Source organism: Natator depressus, chromosome 21, assembly GCF_965152275.1.
Source record: "Natator depressus isolate rNatDep1 chromosome 21, rNatDep2.hap1, whole genome shotgun sequence".
Classification (NCBI taxonomy): Eukaryota; Metazoa; Chordata; order Testudines; family Cheloniidae; genus Natator; species Natator depressus.
The window spans coordinates 13,534,466-13,550,901 of record NC_134254.1 but is presented as its reverse complement, the minus strand read 5'-3'; the positions used below and the strand labels follow the sequence as shown (position 1 = coordinate 13,550,901).

The 16,436-nt window shown below is 60.5% G+C and overlaps 1 protein-coding gene across 5 annotated transcripts in view; it reads left to right on the top strand.

Annotated features, from left to right (window-relative positions):
* KIF21B (kinesin family member 21B) overlaps positions 1-16,436 on the top strand; it is a 91,784-nt gene that overhangs the window by 60,690 nt on the left and 14,658 nt on the right. For 3 of the 5 annotated variants that reach the window (XR_012635991.1, XR_012635989.1, XM_074936252.1), the window contains 11 exons: positions 59-206; positions 351-545; positions 2,403-2,504; positions 2,864-3,029; positions 3,497-3,557; positions 4,061-4,118; positions 10,857-11,062; positions 11,621-11,695; positions 12,346-12,459; positions 14,278-14,316; positions 15,997-16,133. Coding sequence is in view for 2 of the 5 variants with exons in the window: in XM_074936252.1 (XP_074792353.1) it covers positions 59-206; positions 351-545; positions 2,403-2,504; positions 2,864-3,029; positions 3,497-3,557; positions 4,061-4,118; positions 10,857-11,062; positions 11,621-11,695; positions 12,346-12,459; positions 14,278-14,316; positions 15,997-16,133 (1,301 nt within the window). In the remaining 3 variants the exon portion in view is untranslated. The remainder of the gene's footprint in view (positions 1-58; positions 207-350; positions 546-2,402; positions 2,505-2,863; positions 3,030-3,496; positions 3,558-4,060; positions 4,119-10,856; positions 11,063-11,620; positions 11,696-12,345; positions 12,460-14,277; positions 14,317-15,996; positions 16,134-16,436) is intronic. The other 2 variants (XR_012635990.1, XM_074936253.1) reach the window with 1 other exon arrangement.

Sequence of the window (16,436 nt, the reverse complement as noted above, 5' to 3'; positions counted from 1 at the left end):
GCACTAGCCGAGCGCCCGCCCGGCGGGAGCCCCCTGACCATGTCCCGTCCCACTGCAGGAAGAAGTTCCCGAAGAAGGGGGTGAGCCAGTCCTTCAGCAAGGCGGCCCGGCTCAAGTGGCAGTCGCTGGAGCGGCGCATTTTCGACGTCGTCATGCAGAGGATGACCATCGTCAACCTGGAGGCGGACATGGAGCGGCTGATCAAGGTGAGGTGGGGGAAGGGGGCAGCGCCCCGGTGGGCGTGGAGGGTGGGGGGGTGGGTGGCCTGAGCATGACGGAGGGCTGGGAGGCTGCTGGCACCTGGACGGCACCGGCTGAGGCGTTCCCCTCCCACCCGCTTCCCCCCCCAGAAACGCGAGGAGCTGGCACTGCTGCAGGAGGCGCTGCAGGGGAAGAGGGGAAAGCTGCAGGCGGGGAGCCCGGAGGAGCAGAAGGGCCTGCAGGAGCTGAACGAGGAGATCGAGGTGCTGACCGCCAACATCGACTACATCAACGACAGCATTGCCGACTGCCAGGCCACTATCATGCAGCTGGAGGAGACCAAGGTGCCAGGGGAGGGGGCCTGCGGGCGGGGGCGAGGCGCAGCGGTCTGTGTATGGGGGGTGGTCTCACGGGGGCGGGGATGGGAGGGAGATCACAGCAGGGCATTGTGTGCTGTAAGGGAAAGGGGGTGCGCTGGGGGCTGGCCGATAGATGGGGCTGGGCGTGGGCAGGAGGCTGGTTGGCTGGACTCTTCCTCTAGGCAGTTTAAGCGTAAGGGTTGCAGGAGGCAGGTTTGTAGTCCGGCTGCTTTCTCTGCTCATGGTCGCTGGGGACGGCTGTACAAGGCCCAGTTCAGCAGGTGCCTGAGCCCTGGCGGGGCTGGTGCAATGGGCTGCCGTAGGCCCGCGGGCGCCAGGCTAACGGACGTGGCTGCGGCTTGGCTTGGACCAGCGGAGGCCACGAATCCGCCCTCTTCGTCCGCACAGCTGGGGCCAGGATTTAGGAAGGCCCTTATATGTTGGTCCATCAGGGTCTCCATCAGTGCTGGATGGACGGCTGCTGAGACCATGATGTCCACCACCAGCCGCTAGGCCCAACAGCCCTGGTGGGAGTTCTGCACACGCTGGAATCAGTGGAAGCCCCGTCCGTACAAGGGAAAATCTCTCTTCCCCCCACCCCACCCCCATGAGAAAATGGAATTTTTTGTGGTTTTTGAAAATCAGTTTTGATTAAGACAAATAATTGGGGGACTTGGGAAAGAGTTTCCCTTCTGAGAAACTGCAAACTTCTGCTGAAAGCTGTTTTCAAACATTAAGAGTCTTTTTTTATTTTTTTTTCTGATGTCAAATTTTTGTAAACGGGGTGGAGGGATTTTGAGCAAAAAGGAAATTTTTGTTTAATCAAAAAGCCATTTTTAATCCAATATTTCCACCGAGAAATGCGGAACAGTAGCCCTAATAATGAGGCCTTTCTCCCTGGCACCTGCAGCATGTGTCGGTGCTGCAAGGAAGACCCCACAGCCCAAGTCTCGGAGCCTGGATCCATTGCCTTGGGCTCGCAGGGCTCGGGCTGCAGGGCTAAAAATAAGAGGGTAGACACTCTCACACTGGGGCTGGAGCCTGGGCTCTGTAACCTGGCCAGGGGAGGGGTCTCAGAGCCCAGGCTCCAGCCTGGGCAGGAACGTCTACACTGCTACTTTTAGCCCCGTAGCGCAAGCCCAGAACCATTGGCCTGGGCTCTGAGGCTCGCTGCCGTGGGTTTTTCTTTGCTGTTTGAACGTACTATTAATGACATGCGGGCTCTGACCCAGGTTAGCACAGTGTCCCTCTCTGCTCCCCTCCCAGCGGCTGGCGTACGTAAATCGGTTTATTGGTATACGTCTGTGCTTCAACGGCTACAGCTGCAAGGCTTTAGTGCTTGGTGTAGACGCTCCCCGTCGGAGTAGCTAATCTACCTCCCAAGGAGGTGGCTGTTTAGTTCGGTCCGCATAGCTACATCTCTCTGGGGCGGGGCAGGATTGTCACACCCTGGAGAGACATAGCTATGCTGGTTTAAGCTCCCAGTGTAAACCTGCCCTTGGTCTGCTCTGGTCACCTGACTAATGAGCAGCTCCTGTTGTCCAGGCAGTAGAAGCTCCTCTTCTTGAGATCCCGCAGGTGTGTGGTTCGGTGCCCACAGACGGCCCAATTGGGGGCCTGGATCCAGGCATGCATCCAGTGCACGTGGTGCAATGGGCCCCTGACTGCAAGTGCTCACGCACAGTATTGGCGTGCAAGTCGTCGTCCCCACCATCGTCAGCCAGTCAAGGGAACCCCCCAGTTACCTGGCGCCGGTGTCTCTGCTGGCCCTCTGCTTTCTGCCCTTCACCGCCCCCAGCGCCGTTCTAATTCCCCTCCCTCGGGGTCTCTCCTGCACCGTAGGAGGAGCTGGACTCCACCGACACCTCCGTGGTGATCAGCTCCTGCTCCTTGGCCGAGGCGCGCCTCCTGCTGGACAACTTCCTCAAGGCTTCCATCGATAAGGTCAGGCAAGGGGCCGTCTGGGGCGGGGAGGTGCAGCTCCGGGGGGCGGGTCGCAGAGCATGGGATCCCGGGGGGGTGGGATCGCAGTCGCTGCAGGGTAGGTTTGGAGCCGGGGCTATTTGGCTGGGCCTGGGGCATCCTCTTTGTGCGGGTGAGGGAGACTGAGAGGCTGGCCCAGCCTGTGTGCTGCTGGTCCCAGGGAGGGGAACAGGTTGCAAGCCGCACCTGAGTGAGGCTGGTGTGGAACCTGCGTCTGTGCCCAGGGACGGGGATTGAAGCCAGGAGCTGATTTCCCCGACCCACCCACTGGCCCGTCCTGTGTGCGGGACAGAGGCTAACCTCCTGCTCCCGCCAAACAGGGGCTGCAGGTGGCTCAGAAAGAAGCCCAGATCCGCCTGCTGGAAGGGCGCCTGAGACAAACGGACGTGACCGGCTCCTCCCAGAACCACGTCATCCTGGATGCCCTGCGGGAGAAAGCGGAGTCCCACCCTGAGCTGCAGGCACTCATCCACAACGTGCAGCAAGGTGGGTGCTGGGCTCTTCCCTCCTGGGCACCCCCGTGGGTATGGGGCACCGGCTGGCAAGGGAGCCGGCAGCACTGATGTGGGACCAGGGGCTGGCAGCAGCTGGGAAGGCTCGGGGTGTTTCCCTGCCCCTACAGATGGCACGTCTGCCCATTGGGACAGATGGAGCCCACCCCAGGGCTCTTGGCATTGCTCTGACTCCGTGGGTAGGAGTGATGGGCCCGCTTCTTCCAGACGTATCCGCCCGTGTGGTCACAGCCTGTCCAGCCGTGAGGATGCACTGATGGTGCTTTGGTGGCATAGAGTTGATGATACGATAGCAGTGGTCTGGGGGGTGTCCCAAGGACCTAAAGGGCCACACGCTGATCGGCAACCGCCTGCTGCCTGGCTCTGATCGGACTGGCCCAGCGCGGTGCCCTCCCACCCTCTGTCGCGTTGACGCCCCCTTGTTGGCTGTTCCTTGTGCAGAGAATGGCTACGCCAGCACGGACGAGGAGATCTCGGAGTTCAGCCTGGCCTCGGAGGGGAGGTGAGCGCACCAGGGAGCACGCAGTGTCCCAGCCTCGTGTGTCCCTGAGCAGCGGGATCTATGGAGTGAGCGAGGCCGGGGGAGGGAGGCACATCTCTGTGGCACTCGTTGGAGAGAGACCCGTTAGAGCTTGGCAGCTAAATTCTCCAGGTTCTGTCTGCACCGAGCATGCTCCAGCCCCTCAGAGCTCCTACGTGTGACCAGACAGTGCACACGCTACCCACACATGATGACTGGCCTTGCTCAGACCCAGGCGTGCAGGGGCTGTACAGAACCATCCCAGCAATCATTCCTCTTGAGGACCAGGGGCAAGATGGAGCTGAGAGTGGAGAGGGTCCCGAAAGGGACCAGGGGATGGGCTGTACTTCAGGGAATGGGAGGAGGAACTGTAGCCGGGCTGATGATAGGGTGTTATGGGGTGGGGATGATGGGCAATGGTTTCTTCCTTTAGCTTTAGGTAAAACCTTAAGGGAGTCGGCCATTGAACCCTTTGTTCCCTACAGCTTCTCCCAGTCTTTCACCATGAAGGGCTCGGCCAGCCAGGACGACTTCAAGTTCAAGGTCAGTTCACGGCCTCAGACAGGGCCGTTTAACATAGTCCAGGTGGCCGCGGCTGGATGTGGGTGTGGGGTCCTCGGTCCATTTTACCCCCTGTCACGGAGTGTGGGGGAGTCCAGGCCCTGCACCCCTCTTCCTGGGATTCACTGAGACTCTCAGCCAGCCAGTAAAACAGAAGGTTTATTGGACAACAGGAACACAGTCCAAAACAGAGCTTGTGGGGACACCCAGGACCCCTCAGTGAAGTCCTTCTGGGGGAGCAGGGAGCTTAGACCCCAGCCCTGGGGTTCCCTGTGTTCCTCCACCCAGCCCCAAACTGAAACTAAACCCACCGAGCAGGTTCCCTGCTGCAGCCTCCCTCCACATTCCTGGGCAGAGGTGTTACCTCCCCCTCCCCCTCCTGGCTCAGGTGACAGGCTCTCAGGTCTCCCGTCCCCAGGGCACATTCCCAGGTCAACACTCCCCCCTCCCTGCTGCGTCACATCGTCACATCTCTCCCCCCTTCGAGACTGAACTGAGCGGGGTCACTGTGACCAGTGACCTGGGGAAGTTCGGGGCCCCCTCTCCGGGACAGCGCATCCGCTATCAGGTTGGCACTTCCCTTCACGTGGACCACGTCCATGTCGTAATCCTGCAGGAGCAGGCTCCACCTCAGGAGCTTGGCGTTGGCTCCTTTCATCTGGTGCAGCCAGGTCAGGGGAGAGTGGTCGGTGTAGACGGTGAAGTGTCGCCCGAAGAGATAGGGCTCTAGTTTCTTGAGGGCCCACACCATGGCCAGGCACTCCTTCTCGATGGCCGCGTAGTGTTGCTCACGGGGTAGCAACTTCTTGCTCAGGTACACGATGGGGTGTCTCTCCCCCTTTTCATCCTCCTGCATTAACACCGCCCCCAGTCCCGTGTCGGAGGCGTCGGTGAACACCACAAAGGGCTTGTCAAAGTCTGGGTTTGCTAGAACTGGGCCACTGACCAGAGCCTCCTTCAGCGCCCGGAAAGCCTCCTGGCACTGCTCGGTCCAGACCACCTTGTCTGGCTTCCCCTTCTTGCATAGCTCAGTGATGGGGGTGGCTATGGCGCTAAAGTGGGGCACAAATCTTCGGTAGTATCCTGCCATCCCAATAAAGGCTTGGACCTGCTTTTTGGTGTGGGGAGCGGGCCAGTCTCTGATCACCTCCACCTTGGCCGGTTCCGGCTTTAGGCGGCCGCTCCCCACCCGATGGCCCAGGTAAGATACTTCAGCCATCCCCACCTTGCACTTCTCCGCTTTGACAGTCAGCCCAGCCCCCTGGAGTCGGTCCAGCACTTGTCTAACCTGGGACACGTGGTCCTCCCAGGTCTGGCTAAAGACACAGATGTCGTCAATATACGCCACGGCAAAACTCTCCATCCCCCTCAGGAGCTGGTCCACCAGGCGCTGGAAGGTGGCCGGCGCTCCCTTGAGGCCGAAAGGCAGGGTCAGAAACTCATAGAGCCCCAGAGGGGTGATAAAGGCCGATTTCAGCCGGGCATCTGCATCCAGCGGCACTTGCCAGTAGCCCTTTGTAAGGTCCATGGTGGTAAGGTACCGAGCTCCTCCCAGCTTGTCTAGGAGCTCGTCCGGCCTGGGCATGGGGTAGGCATCCGATACAGTGATGGCATTGAGCTTCCGATAGTCCACACAGAACCGGACTGACCCATCCTTTTTGGGGACCAGCACCACCGGCGAGGCCCAAGGGCTGGCCGATGGCTGGATCACCCCCAAAGCCAGCATGTCCCGGACCTCTCTTTCCAGGTCCTGAGCAGTTTTCCCTGTGACTCGGAAGGGGGAGCATCTTATCGGCGGGTGCGACCCTGTCTGCACCCGGTGGACAGTCAGATTAGTGCGTCCAGGCTGGTTGGAAAACAGCTGTCGGTACGGATGCAGCACCCCCCTGACCTCAGCTTGCTGGGCAGGGGTGAGCTGATCCGAGAGGGGGATTGTTTCCAGGGGGGAACCAGCTCTGGTCCCAGGGAATAGATCTACTAAAGGGTCATCTCCCTGCTCCTCCCACTGACCACACACAGCTAACACCACATTCCCCCTGGCATAATATGGCTTCATCATATTCACATGGTACACCCGGCGGTGGTGGGCCCGGTTCGACAGCTCCACCACATAGTTTACCTCATTGAGCTGCTTGACGACCTTGAACGGGCCCTCCCAGGCGGCCTGTAGTTTGTTCTTTCTCACGGGGATGAGAACCATCACCTGATCCCCGGTGGCGTAGGCACGGGCCCGCGCCGTGCGGTCATACCAGACCTTCTGCTTCCTCTGGGCTCTGGCCAGATTCTCCCTGGCCAGGCCCATGAGTTCAGCCAGTCTCTCTCGGAAGGTCAGGACATACTCCACCACTGACTCTCCATCGGGAGTGGCCTTCCCCTCCCACTCGTCTCTCATCAGGTCCAGGGGGCCCCTCACCCTCCTTCCATATAACAGTTCGAAAGGCGAAAATCCAGTAGACTCCTGGGGCACCTCCCTGTACGCGAACAGCAGGTGAGGTAAGTACTTGTCCCAATCCTGCGGGTGCTGGTTCATAAAGGTTTTCAGCATCATCTTTAGCGTCCCGTTAAACCTCTCCACCAGCCCATTGGACTGGGGGTGATACGCTGAGGCCCAGTCATGCCGGACCCCACATTTCTCCCACAAGCACCGGAGCAGGGCCGACATGAAGTTGGAGCCTTGGTCTGTCAAGACTTCCCTGGGGAACCCCACTCGGCTGAAAATGGTCAGGAGCGCATCTGCCACGGTGTCTGCTTCAATGGAAGCTAAGGGCACTGCCTCAGGGTAGCGGGTGGCGAAATCTACCACCACCAGAATGTATTTCTTCCCCGACCGGGTCGTCTTGCTGAGAGGCCCCACGATGTCCATGGCCACCTTCTGGAAAGGCTCCTCTATGATGGGCAAAGGTCTCAACGCCGCTTTCCCCTTGTCCCGGGCCTTCCCCACCCTCTGACAGGGGTCACAGGATCGGCAATACTGCCGGACGGTGGTAAAGACCCCGGGCCAGTAAAAGTTCTGTAGCAACCTCTGCCGGGTGCGCCGGATTCCCTGGTGCCCTGCGAGGGGGATGTCATGGGCCAGGGACAGGAGCTTGCGGCGGTACTTCTGGGGGACCACGAGCTGCCTCCTGATCCCACAGGACTCCCCTTCCCCTGGGGGAGCCCATTCTCGGTACAGGAACCCCTTCTCCCACAGGAACCTCTCCTGGCAGCCTCTCCTCATGGTCCGTCCCTCACTGAGGTCGGCCAGGTCCCTGAGCTTCTGCAAGGAGGGATCTTTCCTCAACTCGGCCTGGAACTCAGCGGCTGGGGAAGGGATGGGGCCCGGTTCCCCCTCCGTGGCCAGGTCTGAGGCCGCAGCCTCTCTGAGCCGTGCCCCTCGGCGCTCCCTCCCCACCCGAGTAGGGTCTCGCGCCTCCAGTGTGGTACCCTCCCCAGGGTCAGGTCGCAGTGCCCCTCGCCGGCTCTGGCTACGGGTCACAACCAGGGCGGTCTGGGGGTCGCTTGGCCAGTCCTCTAGGTCTCCCCCCATCAAAACTTCAGTGGGCAAATGGTGGTGTACCCCCACATCCTTGGGGCCCTCCTTGGTCCCCCATTTCAGGTGTACCCTTGCCACGGGCACCTTAAATGGGGTCCCGCCCACCCCCGTCAGGGTCAGGTAGGTGTTGGGCACCACCCGATCTGGGGCCACCACCTCGGGCCGGGCCAGCGTCACCTCCGCGCCCGTATCCCAGTATCCATTGACCTTCCTCCCATCCACCTCCAGGGGAACAAGGCACTCTCTCCGGAGGGACAGCCCCGCACCCACCCTGTAAACCGAGCACCCTGAGTCCAGAGCCTCCAGCCCTCTGGCGGGGCTGGCTGGGGGTACTCTTCCCTCCTGAGCAGGTGGCAAACTGGTAGCCCCCCTTTCCTGGGTCGCCTGCCCCTCGTCCAGCTGAGTCCCTACCCAGTTAACCCTGGGTAGGTTGGGTCTGCTCAGTTTGTCCCGGAGCCCGGGGCACTGGGCCCGTACGTGGCCTCTCTGGCCACAGTGATAGCAGCTCAGGTCACGTTGGTCCCCTCGAACGGGTCGGAGGGGCCCGACACCAGGCGTTCCCCTTTGGAGGGGGTTCTCCCTATTTCCCCGCTGGGAGGCCCCATGGTGACTCTCTCTCTGCATCGGGGGGGGCCTGTTCTTTTGGGACTCCTCCCGGCTACCCCCTGACCGACTGTTCACAAACTCGTCGGCCAGCTGCCCTGCATGCTGGGGGTTCGCGAGCTTTTTGTCCACCAGCCACAGCCTCAGGTCGGAAGGGCACTGTTCATACAGGTGCTCCAGTACAAACAGGTCAAGCAGGTCCTCTTTAGTTTGGGCCCCCGCTGTCCACTTGCGGGCATATCCCCGCATCCTGTTGACCAGTTGTAGGTAGGTGACCTCAGGCGTTTTACGCTGACCCCGGAACCTTCTCCGGTACATCTCGGGGGTCAGCCCAAACTCACGGAGCAGGGCCTGTTTGAACAGTTCATAGTCCCCTGCCTCTGCCCCTGTCATCCGGCTGTAGACCTCCACGGCTTTGGGGTCCAGTAAGGGGGTGAGGAACTGGAGCCGGTCTGCAGGGTCAACCCTGTGCAGCTCGCAGGCATTCTCAAAGGCCGTCAGGAAGCTATCTATGTCCTCCCCCTCCTTCCGCTGGGCCAGGAAGCACTTATCAAAGCTCCTTGCAGTCTTGGGTCCCCCCGCACTCACCGCAGCCGGGGCCCCACTGCTCCTCAGCCTGGCCAGCTCCAGTTCATGCTGTCTTTGTTTCTCCTTCTCCTGCTGCTCATGTTGACGTTCCCTCTCCTTCTCCTGACGTTCCCTCTCCTTCTCCTGACGTTCCCTCTCCTTCTCCTCCTGCTCATGTTGACGTTGTTTCTCCTTCTCCTCCTGCTCATGTTGACGTTGTTTCTCCTCATGTTGACGTTGTTTTTCATGATCCTCCAGCTCCCTCATTTTCCTCTCCCTCTCCCATTCCAGCCGCATCTGCTCCAGGGATGGGGAGCTCCGCTGGGAGGATCCCCTGCTGGCTGCTGGGGTCAGGGGGCCCTCGGTATTCGCTGGGCTTCCCACAACCCCTCCCCCAGGCATAGGTAGGAAGGGTCTCGGGGTGTCCTGGGCAGCAGTCTGACCCCTCCCAGCCTGGTCAGGCCCCAGGGCCCACGCTGCGTCTGCCGGGCGGCTTCCCTCCGGGACAGGGATCGGGTCATCCAAGCGATCCCTCTCCTCCAACTGGGCAATCAGCTGTTCCTTGGTGGACCTCCCGACGCGCAGCCCCCTCTGCCTGCACAGCTCCACCAGGTCGCTCTTAAGGCGTTTAGCGTACATCTCCCGGCTGGCCACTCGCAGGCCGGGCAGCTGTCCACGGTTTCCAGGAAAAGCCCCTAGTGTGCCAGTCCTTCTTGAGGTCACCACCTCTTTGCCAGGGTCGAGCTGCAGACTCCTCCGCCCCTGGGACCGCTCGCTGCAATCCCCCGGGGGACCCTGTTACTGCAAAAGTCCTTCTCTCTGGTGACACACTCCCAGGGGTTAACCGCCCCCTGAAACCGTCTCTCTCTGAATCTTCAGCACGCCTGGTCCCCGTCAATCCCCCTTCGTTTTACTGTTCCCCAGTCACTTACTGCAGGAAGCGCCGTTCACGGGGTGCAGTAGATCCCACCGCTGCCACCAGTTGTCACGGAGTGTGGGGGAGTCCAGGCCCTGCACCCCTCTTCCTGGGATTCACTGAGACTCTCAGCCAGCCAGTAAAACAGAAGGTTTATTGGACAACAGGAACACAGTCCAAAACAGAGCTTGTGGGGACACCCAGGACCCCTCAGTGAAGTCCTTCTGGGGGAGCAGGGAGCTTAGACCCCAGCCCTGGGGTTCCCTGTGTTCCTCCACCCAGCCCCAAACTGAAACTAAACCCACCGAGCAGGTTCCCTGCTGCAGCCTCCCTCCACATTCCTGGGCAGAGGTGTTACCTCCCCCTCCCCCTCCTGGCTCAGGTGACAGGCTCTCAGGTCTCCCGTCCCCAGGGCACATTCCCAGGTCAACACTCCCCCCTCCCTGCTGCGTCACATCGTCACACCCCCTCTCTCCCTTTGTGCTCACGGCTGGGTGGTGGCCCCTGGCTGGTGTCTTCTCCATGGCTGGAATGCCTTGAGGAGCTGGGTCTGGAACTGAAATAGCCTGAGGTCTGGTCTCCTGGTGGCGTCCGTGCCTGGCGTGTTACTTTGGCCCTATAAATGGCTCCTTGAGTGGTAGACCCCACTTGAAACCCCCAAATGTCACATCACTGGGCTGTACTGGGCTTCCCTGAATCCAGGGAAGGTGTCCTCGTGCTGCCTACCCCTCCTCTGGGAGCAAATAAAACCCACAAGATACCCTGGTGCTGTGCGCCCTCCCCAGCAGTTAATTGACTGGACCAGTCCCTCCATGTGCTGAATCCTCCTGGGAGAGCTGCTCCAGTGCCCTGGCCATACGGGGCATGTTCCAGCCTGGCACGGGGGGTACTTCCTGTTGCCCTCACTAATGAGTGCATGAAGCGTTAATGCTGGCAACCAGGGCCCAACTGAAAGGTCTCCCTACATCTGCCACTGCTGGGTGCTCGGCCCGGGGGCTTCTTGGAACTGAGTGGCCAAGGGGTGCCAGTATCTCAGACTCACACCATGTGCTACCCTTGGGTCCTCCCCTCTCAGCCTTCCTCTCCCTCTGCCCTGCCATAGGGGGAACCCAAGCTGTCAGGCCAGATGAAGGCTGTGTCGGCCGAGTGCCTGGGACCCACACTGGACATCTCCACCAAGAACATCACCAAGTCCTTGGTATCCCTCATGGAGATCAAAGAAGATGGAATCGGCTTTTCCATCCGAGATTCCTACTACAAGGATAAGGTCTCCCGCACCATCAGCCTGCCCACCCGCGGCAGCACCTTGTAAGCCCTGGCGAGCGTGGGCCCCACATGCTTACAGGCTCTTGGGGGGCGAGGTGGGCTGGGCCATCATATTCTGCCCTTGGAGCCTTGAGTGTGGACTCCTCTCGGTCAACCCAGCCTGTCCCCAGCATGCAGGGGTGGGGCCAGCTCTCCTGGCTTGCTCTGCCATCTTGGATGGACAGTTTGTGGCACTGGCAGTCGGGGGGACGGGGACTGGGGAAGGTGGGACAAATTGGGTTCCGCTGTGGGACAGAGTTGGGCGTCCAGTCTCCATGGCCCTCTTATCAAAGGCATGGAGCTGCCTTCTCCAGCAGCAGAGTCTCGGTGATGAAGCCAACAGGACGTGCACTCAAAGCACAAACCCTTAGCCGGGGCCACTGGCCTGACCTTGGGCCCTGCCGGGGCCCGATCCAGCCCGCTGGGCCCCTGGCTCGGGAGGTGGATCTGTGTGCTGCCCCAGGGCTCTCAGCTCGCTTGCTCTGCGGTAGGCTTGTTCGGTGCTGAAGGGCCCAGGGCCCAAGGAGGGGCGATTGCTGACCAGGTCTTGCTCTGTTCTAGCCCTAGGCAGTCCCGTGGCTCGGACACCTCGCCTCTGACCCGGAGGAAATCCTACGACCGGGGGCAGCCAACCAGGTGAGCTGGGGAGCAGCTGGAGAGCACATGGGCCTAGCTCCCCGTCGGGGACCGGCCTGTGCAATTGGCAGCGCCCTGGCACAGAGCTCAGTGCTGGATCCAGCTGTACCATAGAATCCTAGAAGATCAGGGTTGGAAGAGACCTCAGGAGGTCATCTAGTCCCACCCCCTGCTCAAAGCAGGACCAACACCAACTAAATCATCCCAGCCAGGGCTTTGTCAAGCCAGGCCTTAAAAACCTCTAAGGATGGAGATTCCACCACCTCCCTAGGGAACCCACTCCAGTGCTTCACCGCCTTCCTAGTGAAATAGTGTTTCCTAATATCCAACCTAGACCTCCCCCACTGCAACTTGAGACCATGGCCCCTTGTTCTGTCATCTGCCACCACTGAACAGCGGATTAGAGAACAGCCCTCTAATCGTTTCTGTTGCCCTCCGCTGGACTCTCTGTAATTTGTCCGCATCCTTTCTGTAGTTGGGGGCCCAAAACTGGACGCAATACTCCAGATGTGACCTCACCAGTGCCGAATAGAGGGGAATAATCACTTCACCATGGGCTGGCACTGCAGGCCTCCCTGTGCTGAGTAGGGGGAATAGGGCAAGGGGGTAGGTTTGTAATCGTGGGTCTCTTTCTGAACGCCCCGGCTCAGGACTTCAGACGTTGGCTTCACGCCTCCCTCGTCCCCTCCCACCAGGCCGCGCAACGACCGCAATGTCTTCTCCCGCCTCACCAGCAACCAGAGCCAGGGCTCCGCGCTGGACAAGTAAGAGTCTCACGGGGCAAGGAGTGGGTGGGGGCGTGAATCTCTGGGGATGCCCAGCCCAAGAGCAGTGAATGGCAGATGGTGACTCCCATGGCTGCCCCCTGGTACCATCCCCGCTCTGCCCCGGGGCCCGGCAGTCCCAGCCGGAGTCAGCCCCGGGCTCGTGAATTGACCCGGGCGAAGGCAGAGAGCTGCAATCCTGGTGCACTAGAACCTCACACGGGGCAGCGTCTCCCTGGGCAGGAGCCCTATGCCAGGCCTGTGTATAACCCCATTGATATGGGGGGCGGGGCTCTTTGGCCCCCTTCTACTGGCTGGACCTTGTCTCGGGGCTGCCCCTGAGCGGCCAAGCCTGGGCCTTTCGCTCAGGCAGAAGCAGCTGCTGTTGCGAGCCTGGGGCGGCAGGTGCCCTCCCTGCAGACGCTCCAGCCAGAGGCTCGTCGTTACGTTGCACTGCCAGAGCCCTCAGACCAGGCCCAAAGCGGTGCCCCGGCCTGAGCGCTGTGCGCGCACACGTGGCAGCGCCAGGGCCCCCGCTGGGCCCGTGGGGATCCCCTGTGGGGCTGGGGCAGTCACAGGCCCCACTGGCGGCCCTGGGCTCCTCAGGTCCTGCTGGTAGCTCTGGAGGGCCCCGGTTCAGGCCCCGGTGTGTTGGCCAAGATGGCGGCCATCACGCTGGCGGCCATCAGAGGGGGAATTTCACCCGCAGTGACGCCGCTGGGTGGGTTTGGCCGCAGTTCTAAAGCGGGTGAGGTGGGCCCAGGGGGCTGTTAGCTGAGGACGCTGAGCCGCCATCCTGTCCCCGCCGAAGCGTGGGGCTCATTGGCGCTGGGCTTGGCAGGGGTCCCCAGGCGATGGGGAAGCTATTTCCCAGCTGGCCCCACCCCTGGTTCTGGGGGCACTGGCTGTGCCATCGCACCTGTCCCTTCGGGGCCCTGCTCCCTCTCCCGCTGTGTTCAGTGGGGAGACACCGGCTGCTCGCGGGCCCCCTCAGGAGGTGATATGGCTGCTCTGTGTGGGGCGAACTTTCCACCAGGGTCCCGTCGGTGCTCCCTGATTGCTCCTGGTGCCAGGGGCTGCGACCCTTTGGTGGTTGGGGGCGTGCGCTCTCCAGTGGGAGTCTGGGTTTCCACGGAGGATCGAATCCACCTTAGGACCGCCTTTGACAGTCACAGGCCAGCCCCTCGGTGGGTGTAAATTGGCCTAGCTGCCATGGGGGTAGCAGAGCTGCTTTGATTTACAGCCCCTGAGGGCCTGGCCCTAGGGGAGCAGGCAGCAGCCACCTCCCATCTGCCTCCTTGCAGAATCCCAGTTTGGAGGTGACGTTCTAACCTGGGGGGGAGGGAGGGAGCCCATGGTGCTGCCTGCAGCTCAGGAATAGCCCCCCGTCCCCATCCCATCTGCTAGCAAACTGCACAATAGCGCAGAGCAGGTCTGTGTCAGAACGCCCCGGCTGGACCCCGAAACCTGGAGGGCTAGGTTGGATCACTGGTGGCAGTGATGGGATGGGGGACCATGGGAGATGAAATGAGGACTCGATGCAGGAATCCCCGGACGAGGCCTTGTACAAGTCAGACTGGGTGATTGTGAGTCCCTTCTGGCTGAACGACTCCAGCCCAGCCGGAAAGATCTTGTGTCCGAGCCACGTGTCCCTTCCTGCTCCTCTGCCCCTTTCCTCTCTCTGGTTTTCTGTGTCCGCTCCTCCCTCTCTACCCCACTAGCTTGGATGCAATAACAACGCTCCACTCTCTGACTCTGCTGCTGCCTCTCTCATCCGGGATTTTTTCTCCCGTAATCCTGCTAATTTTCTGTCCCTAGGTCTGACGACAGTGATTCCTCTGTCTCGGAGGTGTTGAGGTACATACAACTTTCTGTTGATGAGAACTCTCCTGCTTCTCGCATTTCCCTCCCGCTGCCCTGCATGCTGAATCTGTGCTGGCCAAACTCTGGGCCTTGCTTCTTTGCTAAATCTATTGGGACTCTGTCGTGGTGCGGCTCCTGCTTGTTGTGTGTCCCTCTTTCCTTCTCTCCGCTGCCCCGCATGGCCCTGGCATGCCGTGTCCGGCTGTGGAAGTCCCTTTCTGCCTCTGGTCTCCAGAGCCTTAAGGTCTGAGCCATTGTCTTGAAATGCAGTGCTGGGTGTTTAAGCAAATAGCGTACGGTGCTTTGACTGGATGGGGGCAGCTGCATGCTCTATTCTGCCTCGAGGGCAGGGCGGGTAGTGATGATAACTTGCGCTGTGTCTAGCCTAGCTCCAAGAGGCAGGGCAGTCCAGCTGTTGGAGCTGGTGGATGTTTGGGGGGGTCCAGACTATGATGTTTTGTCCTCTTCTCTCGCACCTTCAATTCAGACATCTCAAACACTTGACAAACGGGGCTTCAGCCTCCCAACACCCATGGCAAGGCTGGTCAAGATTGTTATCCCTGTCTTGCAGATGGGGAAACCGAGGCACAATGATTAAACACCTGGGGTGCAGCCTCTTGGCACTGAGGATCCTATGGCTGCTGCTGAGGCCTATGCAGCCTCCCACATATATTAGAGCAGCCTTGGGGTTGCTCTAACTCACTGCAACCTCCAAGGGGCTGCTTGCTGACTGCCACAGCCCAGAGTTCCCCTAATGGGGTGTGCTAAGGCCCTGGCTCTGCCCCCAGCATGCTTGGATTGGCAACATGAGCAACGTAGAACCAATTACACTAGCCCAAGGCAGTGTCTGTGCCAGGACAACTCTCCCTCCCCCATGCCCGGCACATCAAAAGGGCCAGGCTGGCAGAGGAGCATCTCCCCACTGGCGTTTGGGTGCCTGAGACATCGTGGGCCTGACTCTGACACCCTCAGCACCATCAGCTGGAGTAGAGGGTACTCCGCGCCCCTCAAAATCGATTCCAACCATGCCACAAATGTACCGTGTGACCCTGGGCTAGCCCCTTCCCCTCCCTGTCCCCACCTTAATCCAACCCCGCTGGGAGGAGGGGAGGTGCTTTGAGATCCTGGCTGGGAAGCTGCTCTGGAGATATTGATTCCCTCCATGATGGGCTCTTCCACCTGGGCTCTTTCCTCAGGGATGTCGAGTCTCATGTGCTCAGCGCTCTGGAACCTCCCTCTGAACTCCCTTCACAGCCCCATTGGCTGTTGCTGGGGCAAAGCCTAGAACTGCTTTGAGACAGGATTGTCTCCTGGCTCAGGAGCCAGAACTCCTGGGTTCTCTCCCTGTTCTGGAGGGATCGAAAACTCCTGGGCTCCATTCCCAGCTCTGCCATTGATTTGCCATGTGACCTTTTAAAAATCCCTTCCCCATCTGCCAAACCGGGGTGAAGCTCATTGGGAAACCGGAGTGGGTCAGATGGAGAGAGGGCGCTTCCCCATGCTGGCCATGGTGCTCTTTTATGCCCCACAGCACAGCTGGAGCCAGCCCTCAGTTTGTTCAAGCCTGGAGGTTCTGGGGGTTGGGTCTGGAGCCAGCCTGCCCCTGCTCCGTCCTAGGTCACCCGGCCAGTGCCCCCTTGCTGACGCCCTTGCTCTCTTTCTCTCTCATGGAAGGGGCCTCATTAACCCCGTGGGCAGTGCCAGGAGCGCTCGGACCGCCCCGCTGCAGTGCATATCCATGGCGGAGGGACACTCCAAACCTGTTCTCTGCGTGGACGCCACCGACGAGCTGCTCTTCTCTGGATCCAAAGGTGCACACCTCAGGGGTGGGCTGGCTGCTGAGCGCTGGGTGTGATCGCTGCGGAGTGAGCCTGTTACCCAGGGGAGTGGCTGAGCCGCCCCGAACTGCGAGGACAGGACAGGAGCCTCCTGCTCGGACGGCACCGGCCTGCCTGAGAGCCCCCTAAGCCACAACAAGAAAAGGAGTACACCTGGCACCTTAGAGACTAACAAATTTCTGTAGGCATAAGCTACAGCTCACTTCATCAGTTGCATTCAGTGGAAAATACAGTGGGGAGATTTTATACACACAGAGAACATGAAACAATGGGTGT